This window comes from Xiphophorus couchianus, chromosome 22 (assembly GCF_001444195.1).
Source record: "Xiphophorus couchianus chromosome 22, X_couchianus-1.0, whole genome shotgun sequence".
NCBI classification, from domain to species: Eukaryota; Metazoa; Chordata; class Actinopteri; order Cyprinodontiformes; family Poeciliidae; genus Xiphophorus; species Xiphophorus couchianus.
This window is the reverse complement of record NC_040249.1, coordinates 8738695-8756150: the sequence shown is the minus strand read 5'-3', so window position 1 is coordinate 8756150 and position 17456 is coordinate 8738695. Positions and strand designations below refer to the sequence as shown.

General features: G+C 40.5%; 1 protein-coding gene across 6 annotated transcripts in view; it reads left to right on the top strand.

Moving 5' to 3' along the window:
- The window catches only part of LOC114137765 (transcription factor COE3), a 90299-nt gene that overhangs the window by 35864 nt on the left and 36979 nt on the right, over positions 1-17456 (top strand). For all 6 annotated transcript variants that reach the window (XM_028006567.1, XM_028006572.1, XM_028006569.1 and 3 more), the window contains exon 7: positions 16698-16779. In XM_028006567.1, the coding sequence (XP_027862368.1) occupies positions 16698-16779 (82 nt within the window). The remainder of the gene's footprint in view (positions 1-16697; positions 16780-17456) is intronic.

Genomic DNA, 17456 nt, shown 5'->3' with positions numbered 1-17456 from the left:
TTCCTTTAGTTTTTGACAGCATCATAATAATCTGGGTATCTTCTTGATCATGCCCCATGTTTTTTTTTCAGCTTCTTTTCCTCATCTTCTCAGAGACGAGTTTGAAATTGCCTGCGTCAGGACTTTGCTAATTAAAGTCATACTTTCAAAAATGCCATAATAACTGTTAATTAGCTTGATGCTATTTTCAGCATAATTTGCTAATTAGTGGAAAACCTGTACAGCGTTTCTCTCTAATTACAGTATGGCTCTGCACGGCGCATCTGTGCCTTGACTCCAAATGATACCATTACAAAGTCCCGTATTACGCATTCTCTCAAAACAGTTAATTGCCTCCACAGATAGTGAGATACTTCAGTCAGCTGATTTTTATGGTAATAAATGGACAGGCACAGACTCAAACCACCCTGGTTCATATTTATGAAATATGAAGAAGGAAAACAACCTCCTTATGAGATGCATGGAGTTAGTTTGGAATATAATCTAGTTGGTTCTGTGATGATTTTGTGTGCTCATGCGTTGAGTTGCTGGGATTTTTCTTTAATGAAGTTGGTTTTATTCTTTGTTGCGACCTCTTGTCAAGTAAACCATAATGCTGCAATTAAAGGGAAAGTTCAAATTTATTTGAAGTGATGTTCTGTGTTATTATGAGTAACAGTTCCTTTACGTGGTAGAAAGATGTCACGTTACCAAGGGTTTGCAACAAACTGAAGAGATCTTCAGAGCTAAAAGGCTAACAGCAGATTTGAGCTAATTATAGACTTTAGCTGAAAATGTTAATATCTGTGTGAAGTAATTCTGTATTTGACAGCTATTAAAGGTTTACACTTTCACACAGAAACGGTTAAGTATGTCACTTTTTTCAAACAACTTCTATGCTACTACACTAAAGTTACACTCCTGGAGGCCTTCAGCTGCATCAATACACCTAATCAACAAATCAGCTAATAGCATGTCCACTTGCCTTGGAAACACACAGAGATGAACCATATTTGATGTCACTGCATCCTGATGCAAATCCAGATGTTTACTCCACTATTGGTAGGTTAAGTGATGAGTTGTTGTTGATCAGGTGGATTAATACGCCTGGCAGCTTTAAGGACTTTATCATTGTAAGATTGTTGAAGTTTCTCAGCTGGAGAACATCTGCATTACCACCTTGAAGTTATGTTGGTGTCCTCTAACTCTGCCAAGAGTGGAAAAAAATTAGTGATTCTGTGAAATGCTGTCATTTCTGAATTCGGCAGTGAAGATGGTATAGTCTTGTGCTTTTCCAGGTCTTACATATTTGCTTGAAAGTTATGTTGACATTCTGCAGATTAACAAATTGGATCGACACAGTCGACAGCCTTGCCTAGCATAACTTTAGCTTCATAGCAGAAAAACTTGTTGAATGACAGTCCATAATATATCATTGTATACCACAGACCTAATCATTTTTCAGTGTGAATTGTTATAAATTTCTAAAATTAGCTAAAGCAGTAGAGGTTTTCTTCACTTTTCTACAATCCCACTGTGATATCTTTCAACTACACGTAAGGGAACTGTTACTCATAATAGCTTCACAGAACATTACTTCTAAAACATCTGAACTTTCCCTTTAAAGCAGAAGAGATTCATACCGTTATACGATGAAAGGCAGCGCTGTGATGGAGTCCTGCTTCAGGGTTAGCGTGTAAATACAAGCTGGAACATTATGCGACCATGCCACTACTTATTACTGAGGATGTAACTACCTTGTCGCACCGCCGTTTATTTTCATGTGGTCTAGAATTACGGACATGACCACAGGTTGACCCCCTGACACACATGTGTACGAGACGCAAATTATGACTCATTAAGCGCGTTGAGGAGTGTGATTGGCATGACCTTTGAACCCAGAGACGTCAGCTGTGCCCATCCTCCGCTCTGCCCCGCTTTTTGACAGCCACCAGTCTGACAGGGGTAGCATTGGCGTCGGCTAATTAATGCGCCACTTCAGAGACCCTTTCATTTATGGCTTCTGAAAGGCATTATTAAATTAATTAAACCACCAAGAGTTAGTCATTATGAAATCAGGAGGTTTACATGGATGACAGCGTTTATGAATTAAACATCCCCAAAGTTCCTCGCAGGAGATACCCCGAGCTGCATGCGGGTACCTAGCGCGACAGATGTTTGCCCCCCCTCCACCCACCCCTCCTCCTCGAGCTAACCTGTATTGCAAGCGATTTAGGTCTCATTTGGGGGTTTGAAAACTAAAGGCAGGGAGAGAAAGAGGTTCAGGATAGCTAATGAGCAGAGAAAGAGAGGGGAAAAGGAGGTCACTAGCTCTGTTCATCTGTAGACAGTACAGATGGTTCTGTTTTATACAATGCAACAATAGCGCACATCAATTTGTTGATTGCTAATAGATAGCTGCTCTCAGAAGAATTGCAGTCTGGGATTAGCTGTCTACGGGTTCGAGCTGAGAACTCCACATTCATAGCCTGGAAACATTTAGAGAAGCTCTGTGCTGTTTTTAACTCATCATGTGATATGAAAACTACAAATGGTTCGCAAGATAAATCCCATAAACTCAGGCTTAGCTGGAGAGCAGAGGGCAGAGATGAGTGGCTCGCTCAGGAGCCTTGACGATAGACTTCTTTTCATCTGCGGACTGAGATTCACAGATTATCTCAAGAGGCTCTCTATCTCTGTCCTCGTCTCTATTTCTCTTCCTCTGTTACACCCTCCCTCTCTCTCCACCCCTCCACCTCCCGAATCAGGAAGTTTGCCAGCTACTGTCTTTGTTTACAATGCCAAGGGAAAATGTCAGAGCCGTTGAGAAAAATATCCTTAGAATCTCTCTTTTTTTCATCTTCTTAATCTAACAGTTTACTGAACTTGATAAGTGTCCTATCAACATGCTAATCAAATTACTTCGGAACCAAAATTGACAGTTTTCATTAATTATACAAGATTATTCTAATTGCAATTCAAATTTATTCATTCTGAACAGAAGGTATTCAGTAATATTTTACAAAATTTGCATATTAAATGGAGGGAGTTGTGCATTATGCATGGTAATGTATGCACAGTTTCTTATTTTTAACTTCACGGCCATATGTGGTGTCGTTGTAGGAGCAGGTGAAAAGTCTAAGTGTGTTTAATTTGCTTGACAAACATTCGGCTGGAGCTTGTCAAGGGGAGTATTGTGCATGCCAATCTTTATTCCCTCTTTATTGATTACCCCCAAACCCTAAACATCTGGAGGTAAATGGCACTGAGAGAGATGAACTGAATCATGGGATTAGTACCCTCAATGACTGAATCACTATCAATTACTTCAATAGCATAATTCAAGTGTACCGCATAAAAAGCAGCAGCACCTCAGTCTGAGCATGGGATTAATATTGCAATTTAACGTAACAATGGAGGCGCGGGAATGATATGGATGGCGTCCAACTTTTTTTTTTTTTAACACTGATGTCAGGGAGCTAATGCTGTTATCTAAATATGAAAGTATTTAATTCCTAATTTGAGCTTTGTTTGTGGAATGAAAAGACTCCACGCATTAGGCACATGTTTTAAAAGGTAATGGATTCTGTGAGTAAAACAACCTTATTTATTCACCGAGACGCAAAACCCCCAATTTGCTCTTTGTTTTTATTTCCTAAAGCGGGCAGTGAAGTGCAAACAGCTTACTGGGAAGCTGTTTACTACTGTATATGACAAAAGGAGTGTGTGCGTCGGCATGCGCGAGTGTGTGTGTGTTTATAGGAAAGGGGGCTGGCTCTTGCAGCTCCACAGGCAAGGTCTTGTGCTGTAATGTAAGCGTAATAATTATCAAACAGCATCGGGGGCTCTGGGTACGGGCTTTAACAGGGGGAGAGCATGTTTGATATGTAGAATCAGCCCATAGTGCATCCATAGAGGGTGACTAAATCGCACGGTTCATGGATCACATTAGTATTGCTCTGCATCCACCCTCGCACTATAGGTGATTTCCATTTAGACACACATTTCCACACGAAGATAAATATGACTTGAATCGTAATTTCCCTGAAGTAAATATAACACAAATACAACATAATACAGTGTCAGGCCAGGCAGGCTAATAGATTACTAGCGTGTTTTCCATTTGTATGGTAAGTGGTGAGCCAAGGTGGTGGTCTGGCGAGTAACAAATTGAATGTTTAATCCATCTCAGTGCAGATTGAAGGTATCAGAAAAGATCGGTAGTCTTTGCAGTTCTCCTGTGGCCGGTACTATATTAGAGATTTCTTTTTTTTCCTTCACTCTTTGGGGAATTTTGAGGAATGTTGTCGGATTAACAAGAGGTGCAAAGTGCTAGATAAATTCAATTTCTTATCTCTTCAAACGTCATCTGCTCTTTTTTCAAATAGGTGTTTGGGTTTGATGGGCAGCGTTTCCAGTCACTCGCAAGTGTAATCTCTGATGGCTGATTAAAATAAGACCAGCTCTGCTTGAGCTAGATAGTTAAAATATTTCACGACTTTTAATTACTGAATTTTTTATTAGAGTATTGAATTATTAAACTCCCCACCAGTCACATATGTGGAAGTCATTACACCCACTATTAGGTTCATCTTTTTAGAGGCTTCTTCCCTATAACTATGGTGGAGGAACAGTGATAAATATGCAAAAGACGTGCCTCTTTAATGCTACCAACTATTCTCTAAGTGCGTGTTTAATTCTTTAATAAATGTTTGCTCTTGCATTTGGAAAAGCTAGATTAGCCCCAACTGTGCGGCATCTTATATAAGTGTGACAAATTGATATTTTTATATAGCTTAATCTGTTTACTATGATGTTTTTTTTTTTTTTGCGAGGACTTATTACAAACTAATTAAAGAAATCACTTTGATATAATTAGTCAGATTTCAGGAAGCTCATTAGTAGTAATTTGCATGAAAAATAAGCCCTGTAGTGGTGCTCAGACCCAGCTATCCGATCTGTGTTTTATCTGGTTACACATCATCCCCCATTGTTTGTTGTCTGAGGCTTGTCTGAAGTGGCCCACGATATTTTCAGTCATTGCCCTGAGAAGCGGCAGGGTGTCTTTCAACAAATTCCTCCGCCTAAAGCTAGTCAACCTGCATGGGGAAGCAGACACGCGCCTCTGTGTACATAAGGCAGGAGGACTGAGCAGCAAAACACTGTCTATTTATCTGTCAGGTTCCTGACAAAGAACTGAGCTGACAAGTAATGGTTTCCCCCAGCAGAACAGGGGGGGAGCTTTTTTTTTTCTCCCACTGTACTTACATGCCCAGTCTATGCCCAGAGACTCATGTTATTTGCAAATCACAGCCTTTGAAAATTCACAAGCGGGGCGAGACATGCCATGCTAGGGTTTTGTCAGCTGCCTTCATAACAACGAGCTGTATCACTAACAGTGTGCGGTTTGGTAAGGAAGCAGCTTTCTCTTAGCATTTGCCTCGCTGTCACTTTTTCCAACACATGCGTTCTGTGTCTTCATGCATGGGGTCTTTCCTCCCTCAGAGGGTTGCCATCTTCCCTTTGGACTGACAGAACGTCCACACTCCCACTGATATAAAGAAAGAAGTGGGGAGGGAGAAAAAAAAAAGAAAAAAAAGGGACAGAATTATATCATTCAGTGCTGTGGTAGTTCTTCCAGAAACTGACACACAAATATTATATTTATGATTAGATAAAGGTAAGCTAAGGGTGTTTGACAGTGACAAAAAAGAAATAATGCTAACATCATATTTCTTTTTTTGCCATTGTTCTAATAATAATTTTACTTACAAAAATGCTTGATTTCAAAAACTTTTGGATGTTTCCAAGTAGTAAATTTCAAGAAGTGGTCATTTATGAAATACCACACACCATTTTTGGTGGTTATGTTAACTGTTAACTGATTTGTAACAACATATATATGGCAAATAGAATTGAATATTTTTACCATTAAAAAGTTATAAACAATATTGTTTGAAATCAAATATATTCCGCTTACATTTTTAAATAATAATAATAATAAAAATTCTGATTTCTGACGGAAACCGGACTTTGCTCAATCTATATAAGCGTGCTCGTTAATTAAATCTATAGATTTTTGGTACATCGGTACTTTCATTGTTTAAAAATGCTACTTGCCCTAAGAAACACAGCATTGTCAGACCAAAATTTCTAAAATACACCTTGGTGCTGGCTCTCGCACTCACAGGAATGAAAGAAGGAATAAATCATACTATTTAGTTCTCAATGAGAAATCTTTAAACTCATACTCCGATCACTCAGAAAAGAAGAATTAACTACTTCAAAAGCCTCACAAAATGACTGATTGATCGATTACAGTTTGCAGATGCACTCAGGGACAAATACCTTAAATGTTGGAATAGTGTTCTATAGCCTGCTGATACTTCAATTAACATTTTTGGCCATAATGTACACTGTTACATTTAATGAAATAAAGGACAAGTTTGCATGCCAGAGCAGACCATCCTCACAGGAAATTTCAGAAGTTGCAGCATTATGTGGTGGAGTTGTTTTGCTGCAAAAAGAGGCTGATAGTCTTTGCCAAACAGTTGACAGTGTGAGGGAAAGAAACATTATGTAAATATATTGAAGCAACATCTCAAAACATGAGCCAGGTAGTTAAAGCTTGAGCACAAACTGGTCTTCCAAATGGGCAATGAGCTAAACATAACAACATCTTAAATATAAAGTGGCTTAAGGACAATAACGGAATATTTTTAAGAAGAAAATCAAATAGGGTAAGTCCAATAGAAATTTTCAGGACAGAGCTTAAAAGATGAGTGTAAACAAGCTTGCCTAACTCACTTCACTCAGTTACACCAGCTCTGTTGGGAGGAATAGGCATATATTGCAGCAAAGTACTTTAAGTAGATACAGTAGGGTATGGTAATTGTACCAAATACTGAAACGTGTTTTTCTGTCATTTTGTTCAGTGTGTGTAAATATCTAGTTTCACATGTGTATTGCACACACTTTGGTAATAGTTATGAATCTTCAGTTTTTTTAAAGAAATTTTCCTTCAACATGTGGGGTTCAGAATGACGGCACAAAAGTGGAACCTGTTTATTCTCCATACTCCTTTCCCACCACAGGACGAAATCCTTCCCTAAACATCCGGACAGAGAAGCACTTGTGTGACGTTGATGTCACAGACCTACCTGGCCTCCCTCTCACAAAAGCTAAGGTATCATTAGCTAGGCCCACACAATGGCCATTCAACCAAGCCACTGCGCTCCTCAGGACTGAGGAACAATGTTATTTTTTGTCTCAGAATTATAAAGACAGACTTTTGCAGGAAACCTGACAGACAAAACCTTTTAGAGGTAAATGCTCCAGGCGGCTTTTGGGTTTAATCTTTTCCCATTAGCATTTCAGCCCCCCTCCCCAACCCCACACCCACCAACACACACACTACGCTCCCTCTTTCCCTTTGCTCACACACAAAGACCATATTTACAGGGTCAAAAAGTACAGACTCTGAATCTGATTCTTTTCAACTTTACATTTTTGCACTTTTTTTAAACTTTAGTTCAATCTGATCAATACATAACACATTACATACATACATACTAAACATTTTTAAAATAACATTTTTTCTGTTTTTTTTAATAAAGCCAACTAATAAAACAATATATAGACAGAGATCATACGTGTTTACAAGAATATGAAAAATGATTTACCTACGAATGCAAAGGCTAACTTAATAGTCACATTGTCAACAATACAACAACCGTGCTAAGGGTTCATAGACCTACCTTTGTGTGTGTTTGTGTGCATGTGTGTAGGCGTGCACACATTCACTTACACTCATGCGTGTGTGTGACTCCATGTGTGTGATTCATTCCAGGGCAGTTTTAGTCCTTATAAAATATTCATTTTGGTTGTGCAGGGCCCTGTAATTGCCATCTCTCACCCTGAATTATTTATACCTCGCACAGACTGACAAAGCTTTGCCATACGGCCCCAGATGAATCAGAAAGCAGCCATCTCTGCTGCCAACAGCACTGGGCTTTCACACAAATATGGCAGCCACGTCTCTCTGCCTGGCCTCTCTTAATTTGACATTTTCTTTTTCCCCCCTGCCTTTGTCCTAGGTGCAGAGAAAGGTTACCTGTTAGCTTTAAGCACCGACCCACTCTCTGTCTTTCTGTCTCTATCCCCCCTACCTACATGACAGTCCGTTATGTTTTTTTTTCCCCCTCTCTCTCTCTTTTTTTAAAGTCTTCTGAGAATGCGTCAAAGTAGTGGCAATGTCACAGTGACTGCTTCATGATGACTGATCAGCTCTGACAGCCACTTTAGATGTATGTATTATACATTAGTAAAACTATGATGTAGAGTAACACTCACATAAATATGAGCACGCATGGACAGACTGCAAAACCATTGACTCGGTGACCTAAAAGCAGCACACACACATGTAAATCAGCCCCTGATGGCATGCTGAGTCCACCAAGGCTGTCTGTACCGTAAGCGGTCACAGCCTCCCCGCTAACCTTCGCTGTACAGCCGTGCTCCTCTGCACCTCGCCTGGGTCTGATCACTCCGAGGGGTGTCACAGGAGAGCGCCTGTGTTGTATGGCTTTCGTTGTGAACAGACTCCAGGAGCCTGCAGAACACCACGTCCAACACCCTAAATACAACTATTCAACCAGCCACGCCAACATATGCTTATCTTCCATCTCACCAGTGCAGGGAGGTGCTGACTGGTATTTCCTCAAGGCCACAAGCTGCAACATTGACCAGTAATCAAAGCTGCATATTTCCTTTTATGCACACACGAAAAATAAATAATAATAAAAAAAGAACATAACAAGCAGATACCTCTATGGTGTCCAGCTGGTGAGTAAATATTCCTGGCAGCTGTGTTGTTGATGTGCGTGATTGTTTTTGCAATGGCAGAAATCTCTCAGTCGACACTGGTCTGACTGCCATAGTCAACACTGGTAATAGGCATGGACCTTTTACCGCTATACCAAGGTTTTGCTAATTTAAACCATCAATATACCATTCCTACATGAGTTGGGTATATATCTGCTTTGAATCAGAAATAATATGGATCTCAATACACTGCTAAACAATCTGCTAAAATAAAGATGCATGAGCTGCAAACTCCAATCTGATACAACTCAACCACAGTTCCGTTCAGTTCGGTATGTTTTGACTATAATAATTACAACGCAATTCAATTTGATGTGACAGGATACAATAAAGTAGAGTGAAGGAAAGAAATTATCATTTGCAACTCAATGAGAAGAAGCCATGTAGTATAATGTCAGTACAATGAGCCTCGGTGGATTATAAAACATCTGCAATGCAACAGATCGTCATTTTATGAACCTTTCAGTTCCCAAATAGAGAGCGGCAAAATTGTGCTTTCTAGATTGTGAGCATCAAAAAATGAGCTAAACCAAATTCTCAAGACAGGTCTTTAGAACTGCTCACGAATGGGAGATTTGAGCTTAGTGACATTCACTGGGTGTGTAATTAGTCCCATTGTTACAATACAGTAACATAGATTAGTGGTAGTGAGAATTTTATTAAAGTGAACATAAACGTTCAACAGAAAGGGCTGGATTGCACTGATGCAAACATTTAAAAACCAACACATCTAGACTTTATCTAAACCAGCCAGTCAGCATACTGCCAGCCAGCTGGCTGAAATAAGGCCACCATGCTGTTTCTTGTTTACATGAACAAAACCTTTTTCTGTCTGGAAACGTGTCATGGTTTTGGAAACTGGAGGACTGCTATAACACTAACGTTGCGAAATGGCAGGTCTGTTAAGCAGCTCACTGCAAGCTAGCTACTGGAGCACATAGCCACATAGCTAGCTTATGATAGCTTGTTAAACCTGTGCTACTCTGCTGCATTTCTGCCAGAGTAGAACTGAATAAAGGTATGATATTCCGTGTAGTAAGTGCTAGAAAACCGCTTCTAAAAATGGTAATTGTTTACTTTTTATTTTGGTTTAGGATCATTATATAACAACAGATAGTTGATGACTTTATTGGAACTGTAATATTCAAGCTGCTGGAAAAATTAGAAATAATTATTGCTTTTCTCTTTCTAAAAAAATCAGTCGGATCATTTTTCTTTAAAACTTGGCTACCGTTAAACCTCACTGTTTTTACTTAACTTTATACCCTGAGAATTTCTTGCTTGCCAATGCCTATAATCTGTAGTGAACTTCACATGTTTTTTTTCCAGGGGCAAACAACAATTCAGCTGCATTGAGAGATTCCACTTTCAATGCAGATCATGTTTGTTCTACAGCAGCATTTAGCATCAGATTTGTTTTTACCACAGCACCAGGCAAGACAAAGTAACGCAGAATTATTTATGTCCAGCGTCTTATTATATTGTGTTCAAAGTCCTGGTAGAGTAACGTCGTATTCTGAGTAAAACAAAGAACAGCGTGGAACAGTACACAGCCTTTGCAGTGTCTCAATGTGAATGGGATGGGAAAGGCAGAGAGAGCAGAGAAAGCTCGGGGCTAAACATGCAGTGTGTGGCGGGGTTGAAGCTAAAAGCTGCATAAAGCACACAGCCTTAGTCCACTGTTAGCTAGTGATGGATAGTTAGCAGGAGCTCCAAGTCTTCGTCTAATCTGTTACAGTAAACCTATGCCAAAGCCCGAAGGGAATCAGTGGGGGCTATAGCTGGGAGTGGGCTTGACGTGAAACCATTTGTGAAGACGAGTGATTCTCTTAAGTAAGAAACTAACAGTGTAGAGAAAGGGAGAGGGGAAGAGAGAGAGTGAGAGTGAGGTGGAGAGAAAGTGAGACAGGAGGTGAGGAGAATGAGTGAGCGTGTGAGGGAGAGTGAAGGAGGAAAATATACCATAATGAGTCCTGTAGCCATGGAGTAAATGAAGAGGGATTGACAGAGTGAGGGATCCTCAAGTGAAATAATGTCAATGCCACTCTGCCCATTAGAGAAGATGGGGGTGGTGGAGCTGGTGCTGGTGGAAAGGGTAAAGAGGGATGAATGGAGGGACAGAGCTACATCTTACGTTGCAGAGGAAGCACATAAATTATTTGTGACACCTTTGCAACACACGTGTACGAGCTACAAAAATATGAAATATGAAACAGCGGAATGAACCGACAATAGCAGCTGAAAAAATATAGAAGTAAAAAAATAAAAAATCCCAGAAAGGGCCTTGGAAATACCTAATAAATTCTCAGAGACGTGCAGTCGGGGGTATTTGATGTCGAACAATAATAATCACAGCAACATCTGCCTTGCTGCTCTCTGAGGAGGTGGGCAGCACCAGTGGGTGGAAGGGGTTAATCTCCCAAACCCAATAAGGTTGGATAGTGAGGCACTTGTTCCCTGATAAAGAAGTGATAGGATCTGTTGGTCTGGTCCCTTGGCGCTTGTACAGGGGTAGAGCAAATATTGTTAATGTGCTGTGGTTTACTTCAGCTAAGGCGAGAAAAAACAGCCCAGTTTGACGAGGGAGAACAGCAGCAAACCAGAAATATGATGGAGAGGGTCGAGTTTGCTCAGTGCGGCCTCCCAAGGTCTTAACTGGCATGTATATCTGGGCCTACTCAGCTGCATAAATAAGTGTTCGGGGAAGATTAAGATCTATAAGTGTCTCTATTTCTCGTTTTACCTGCCCCTCCTTGTCACAACAGGGATCTGAATGCAGTTCAGTGAAGTGCCTAATAACCAGAGCAGTAGGTAGGAAAGGCAGGAGGCTTGACATTAAGACCCTGGCGTTTTGGAAATCCGATATGCTATTGACCCGTGTACTACTATCTCAGCGTAGAGATCTGGTGTCAGCAGATTGTAGTCTGGTGTTGGGAGCCGTTTCTTACTGGGCTCTTGTAACAGGGGCCCATTGAGTCTGGGAGGCAGCTGGGGCCTGATGGGCTAGAGCTGGGTGGTGATCGATACTCACCACCCCGCAACGGATGACCTCACTGTCATGGCTGCCGGCTGTGGACACTGCTTGCTAGTCATTAGTGCCGGGGCACCAATCAGGAGCTTAGAGTTGTCAATACCTGCCTCTTACAGATACTGTGGCCATCTGTCAGTGTATTGTGTAACGGCCTGAGTAAATACGGGGAAGCTCTTTTGAACAATAAGAACAAGGTGTACTATCGATAGAAAAAAAAATTGCTTCGCTGTAAGTAATTTAAGAAATCACTGAAAAGCTGTTAAATAATTCCGAAAATTTAAACAAAAATAAACAGATTTAAAAAAGGTTTTATCATAAATTCAACATGAGGCCCTTTTAGGTTTAAATTTGAGAAATGGAACTTATATGATAACAATTATTCAACTCGTCTTATAGCTTAGTCAAGTAAAATACTTTTATGTGAGTTGAAGTTGCTTTTTCCTGGATGGTTTTATGTCTGGCCTAATAAGATACACTGCTTTCGTAGGATTATAGCAATTATGAGTTTAGCTGACCACTTTGAGTCAAACACATTTAAAGATACACTTTCCAATCATCTATAAATGTGTGTTTTTTTAATCAGAATTCCAATAGGACAATCTCATTTTTTTAAGAAATATCATTCAATGTCACTGTAGAAAAATAGAAAACTCACATTACACAGTCACACCGACGGTTGCAACAACCAGTGCAGTGTCTCTTTAACCATTCTTTCATTGTGAACATCAATGAAAAGGTTGGGAATTCTTAGCGGAAATATTTTTCTTAAATTATATGCACATAGATTTTTCTTAATCCGCTATATTCCAGTTTGAAAGTGAATTCCTGCATCTGAATCTGCAAGTCATAGAAAGTTGTATATGGAAAAATGATTACATTTTTATTTATTTTTTTGATTTTAATAATGTTTTTGTAATCACATGGAGGAGAAATTGATGTACGTGACTGATTAGGTGGATGGTCTTAGTGGAAAATAAACAAGAACCTCCTTTTACTTCAATTACCCTAAGCATTAGATTTAATCCCAATAATTTTGCTTCGGAAACATTACATTTTCAGAGGTTTGAGGAAAGGTTGAAGATCTAAGGTTCTAATATTTATTGAACAGTAATTATTGCATCCCTGCATTGTGGGATTTGTAGTTTTATTACAATAAAAATAACAGTAACATTCATCAGAGCTAAAAAAAAGAAAAGAAATGAAACTAACTTGACTTGACTTTATACATTTAAAAAAAGACAATGCAGCTGAATTAATATGAACACAGAGACTAATTTTCACTGGCAATTCTGGGAAGGTTAGCTGGTATAAAACAAAATGGTAACATTCAAAACAAATTAAGTAAAAAAAACCAGCAACAAACAAACAATAAATTAATACAACAAGTAATGGACATGTGATATAAATACATGTAATTAAACACCTACAGAAAATCTGGTTGTATTTAAGATGTTTATGGCCTAAAATGAGGATGAATGAAGACTTTTCAATAATTTGCAGAAACACTGAAAAAAAGAATGAAAATGCGAAGACAGCAAGCCTTGGAGATCGATAGATCCTCCTTAATAATACAACATTATCCTTATTTGCCCTCCTCACTCAAATCAAAAGGTTGGACATTTATGCATGAGTGACATCAACCCGGCAATTAAGTTGGCCATTTAAATGAGAGAAGGGCTTCCTCACCTCCTGTGTTTGTTTTTCCCCCCTCTTCTCTCTTCCTTTTTTTTCCCTATTCCCCCCTCTGTTTGATGAGGGGAGAGGGTGAGCTCGAATTAGGGCGATGGGTCTTCCTTTGAGTGTCAGCCTAAAATGATCAGAGTAAAGATAAGAGGGTCTAGCAGCCCTCAAATCAGTCAAAGTGCCAAAGTCGGCCTTTTTCTCCTCAATTACCGGGTCTGTGAAGCCAGGGAGTAGAAGGCGCAGAGCCTGCTGCATTACTAAAGAGACAATCTATTTCCCCTTTGACCAGAGGGAGAGAAATCATTATGGCATGATTAGTAGCTTCGGCAGTGGGCGAGCATGGAGGTACTACAGGAGAACCGTATTAATTGCCTTAGACCGAGGCATGAGCGGGATTGTTTTAACGTTGATTTGAGGACCTGTATGACTAGCTGTCGGAGATAAAAGCCCGTGTCAGGTCTTAGTTATACTGGCAGACTTCGGGCGTACAGAATGAGAGGCTTGATGTCAAAAAGAGCTTCTGTGGCTGGCCCAGAAGTCTTTCTCTATATGCCTGTCGATGTCTTCCTCTTTGTCTTTCTTCACACTTCAGAGTTTTTCCTTTACGCCTCCCACTATCCCTCCCTCCACTCCCCCCACGCTCCCCCGCCTCTTCCTTCCCTCGCGTGGACTGCACCCCACCCCTTCCCACACTCCTGTTCTCTCCCTCCTCCAACTGATAGCTGCCTTGGCCGATTATTTCATCCAGTGCAGTCCACTGAGAGCCTCCTCTCTCGGCTTTGGAAGAGCTTTAATTAGCCATGTTAATATCCCCTTCATTGGCCTTAATATCACTCAACACCTTCCTCCATCTCGGCGGCCACCAGGGTCCCCCTGTCCTGTCAGAACAGCTGATTATTGAGAAGGATAGCTTTAATCAAACCTAATTGCAGTTCATTCTTTCCCTCTATCCCCCTTTGCCCTCCATTGCCAACATCTAATGGCAGCGACGACTTGATATCCCATTAAAAAACAATTAAACAACCTCCTTTTGTCTCTGTGCGTGCCAAAACACCAGCACAAACTTCTGCAGATATTTAAGAAGTACAGGAGAGAGAGGGGCCTTGTCTTAATTGCTCTCCTTTCCACCAAGGACCAATTTGCAGAGTACTCATGGAGAATCCTAACCAACTCAAATGTAATGAATGCTATAGTAGTGTGGACGGTGAAAATGAAGCCTCTTTCTTTCTTTTTTTTTAGGGGAGAAATTGTACTTAATTGCCTTCATAAGATTAAGCATAAAGAGCTTCTTTGTAACAATGTGGACACTCAAACTTTTGGTTTTGCTTAGGGAGGAGCTGCATGGGAAGGCATTGAAGCATCCAGGAAAGAGACAAGACAAACTCTGAAAGTGATGCGTTTCTTTTATGAAGTGAATGCCTGGAAAATATATTCTGTCTCCAGCACTGACATAAATTGTCTCTCAATAGGTGATGCATGTGCATGCACATCTTCACACAAACCCACTCCAGCTCTCACACACACACATACAAATACGCACATGCCGTATGAGAGGCGACAGACAAATAAAAGTCGTATTTCAGGTCTGCTTTCCGCAGATGTCTGCTGCTCTACATTATGACTCTTCTGGGAAATAAAAACAGGGTCAGGGAATTAGAGTACATAATGGTCATTTTGATGATCAGCCAACAGATGCAACCCGAAAAAACACAGCGAACACAATCAAGTGAAACGCACTAATGGCAAGTTAGGATTTTTAAATTTTTATTTATTTATTTTGTTTTAGATAGCCTTGCCACACACTGACAGGCTATCAGCATTCTAGCATGGTTTAAAACATATTTTATTGATGTCGAAGCCAAAGCTCCTCGGATGTGGAGAGAAAATATTTTCTCACCTCTGCTCACCCTCCTGGGTACACGGCGGAGCGCAAAAGTATAGAAGTCTATCGAAGAACGCTTCTAAATGACCAGTGCATGTGTTAATGCGGCCAGGGTTAGAAGGGTCATTTCAGTCTCTGATTTATGGCCTGGCTGGAATCCCAGTGGGCGAACGCAAAAGTCTTAAGTGTTGTGAAAGCGTCCTCGCAGGACACACAAGTCACTGAATTTAGCTGAATGAAATGGCCACGCAATCTATGGTGCAATCTATGGTAATCCAGTAAGACACAGCGATTCAAAAGCCAAGTCATTTTTACAAAGGCAACAATAGCATTGTATATAGTAATAATGGCGCAATGTGATGAAAAAATAAATACGACTGTGCTGTATTTCTAATTGGAGAAACCGTAGGCACAATCAGTCGGAATCTGTGGTCGATTTCATTGTTTATTCTGTGTGTGTGCTTTTTAGCACAATGGCTTACAGCTGAGATAATTTCTTGCCGTGCTTTTCCCTTCCTTGTAAATTTTCCCTCCTTAACTATTTTGCGTCGGGGAGGCTACATCTTGATATGTGCAACTCTAAATTTGCTTCCTTATCAATAAATCCAGCGAGAGAAGAGGGCAGCTTATGTGAACTAAACCAAGCCCAGATCTCACTCAGACGTGACATTTGTTCAGAGACGATTAGCCAGGTTGTAATTTGTGGCATAATTGCCTCACCCACCCACAAGTACATGGGTGTGTGTACGCAGTAGGTGTGTGTGCCTGTGTGTGTGTGGCATTCTGCGGTCCCAGGAGTGTCCGCCTAATTGCCTGACAGGACTATAAGTTTTGTGGCGCGCTCTCACCTTGTTAGGTCCTTTATCCCTGATGCTCTTCAAACAAGACCTGGTCACAGGTGGGCCTCATTTGCTTCCCTATTGAACAGGGGAACTTTAATTGCACAGGGGGTGTCCTGGGATTAAAGAGGTGGGTGGAATATCAAGTGACTTCCTGTATGTTAGTGGCAGATGGGTGTTGGGGAAGACCTGTGAACTCAGGTGAGATCACAAAGAGGCTGAAGCTCCCGGGTTAGAAAAAAAAATGAGATAAAAATGTTCAGATGAATGTATGAATGCAATCAGATCTGCCTGGAGAGTTTAATTTAAACATTCTGTCCCCTTTTTCCTTCATTCATTTTTAACTTTGGGAACATAACTAATAGTTTTTTTTTTGCTGTTCTCTGTTGCTCTTTTTCAGATTCTTCCTAAAGTTCTTTCTCAAGTGCAATCAGAACTGTCTGAAAAATGCAGGGAATCCACGAGACATGCGCAGATTCCAGGTGACTGAAACCTATTTCACACATACGCTCCATTTCTGTCACTGTCTTTCACTGTCTGTCTTCTTCTTTTTTTTTCAGACACACACACACACACCCACAGGTGTAGAAATGTGCAGCTACAGCTGCTACTCTGCACTAACTCACCCTGACACAGATTCACATATGAACACATTCTTATTACTGGCACTAAAGGAGGTAAAAAAGAGAAAAAAATAGAGGAAGAAAGAGTGAGGGATTTTGTGTCGTGTGTGCCCTGGACAGAATATTTATTAGGGAATACCATCTGACACAAATAAGGATATAGGATTTAAGAGTGCCATCAATTGTGTTCCTGACAGCTTTCTGAGCCTCGGCGCACAGGGGAGGACGATACAACCACATGTAACAACAGTGTTAACTCAGGATCTGTCTGGCAGAGGAAATGCATACCTTCTAGCGCACTCATATGCGCGGGCACGAACCACATATGGATGCACGCACATAAACGGAGCGCATGTGTTTGCTTTCTTCATGTCCGTCTCTTGGTTTTAAGCCACATGTGCATATGCTTAATGCCAGTCATGCAATTCTAAGCAAAGCCATCAAAAGAAAAAAGTACACGAGCGCAAAGTGATGTTGGATGTTTCTCTTACCCTCTCACTTCTGATCTGCCAGAGAAGTAAAGAGGAGCGGTGATT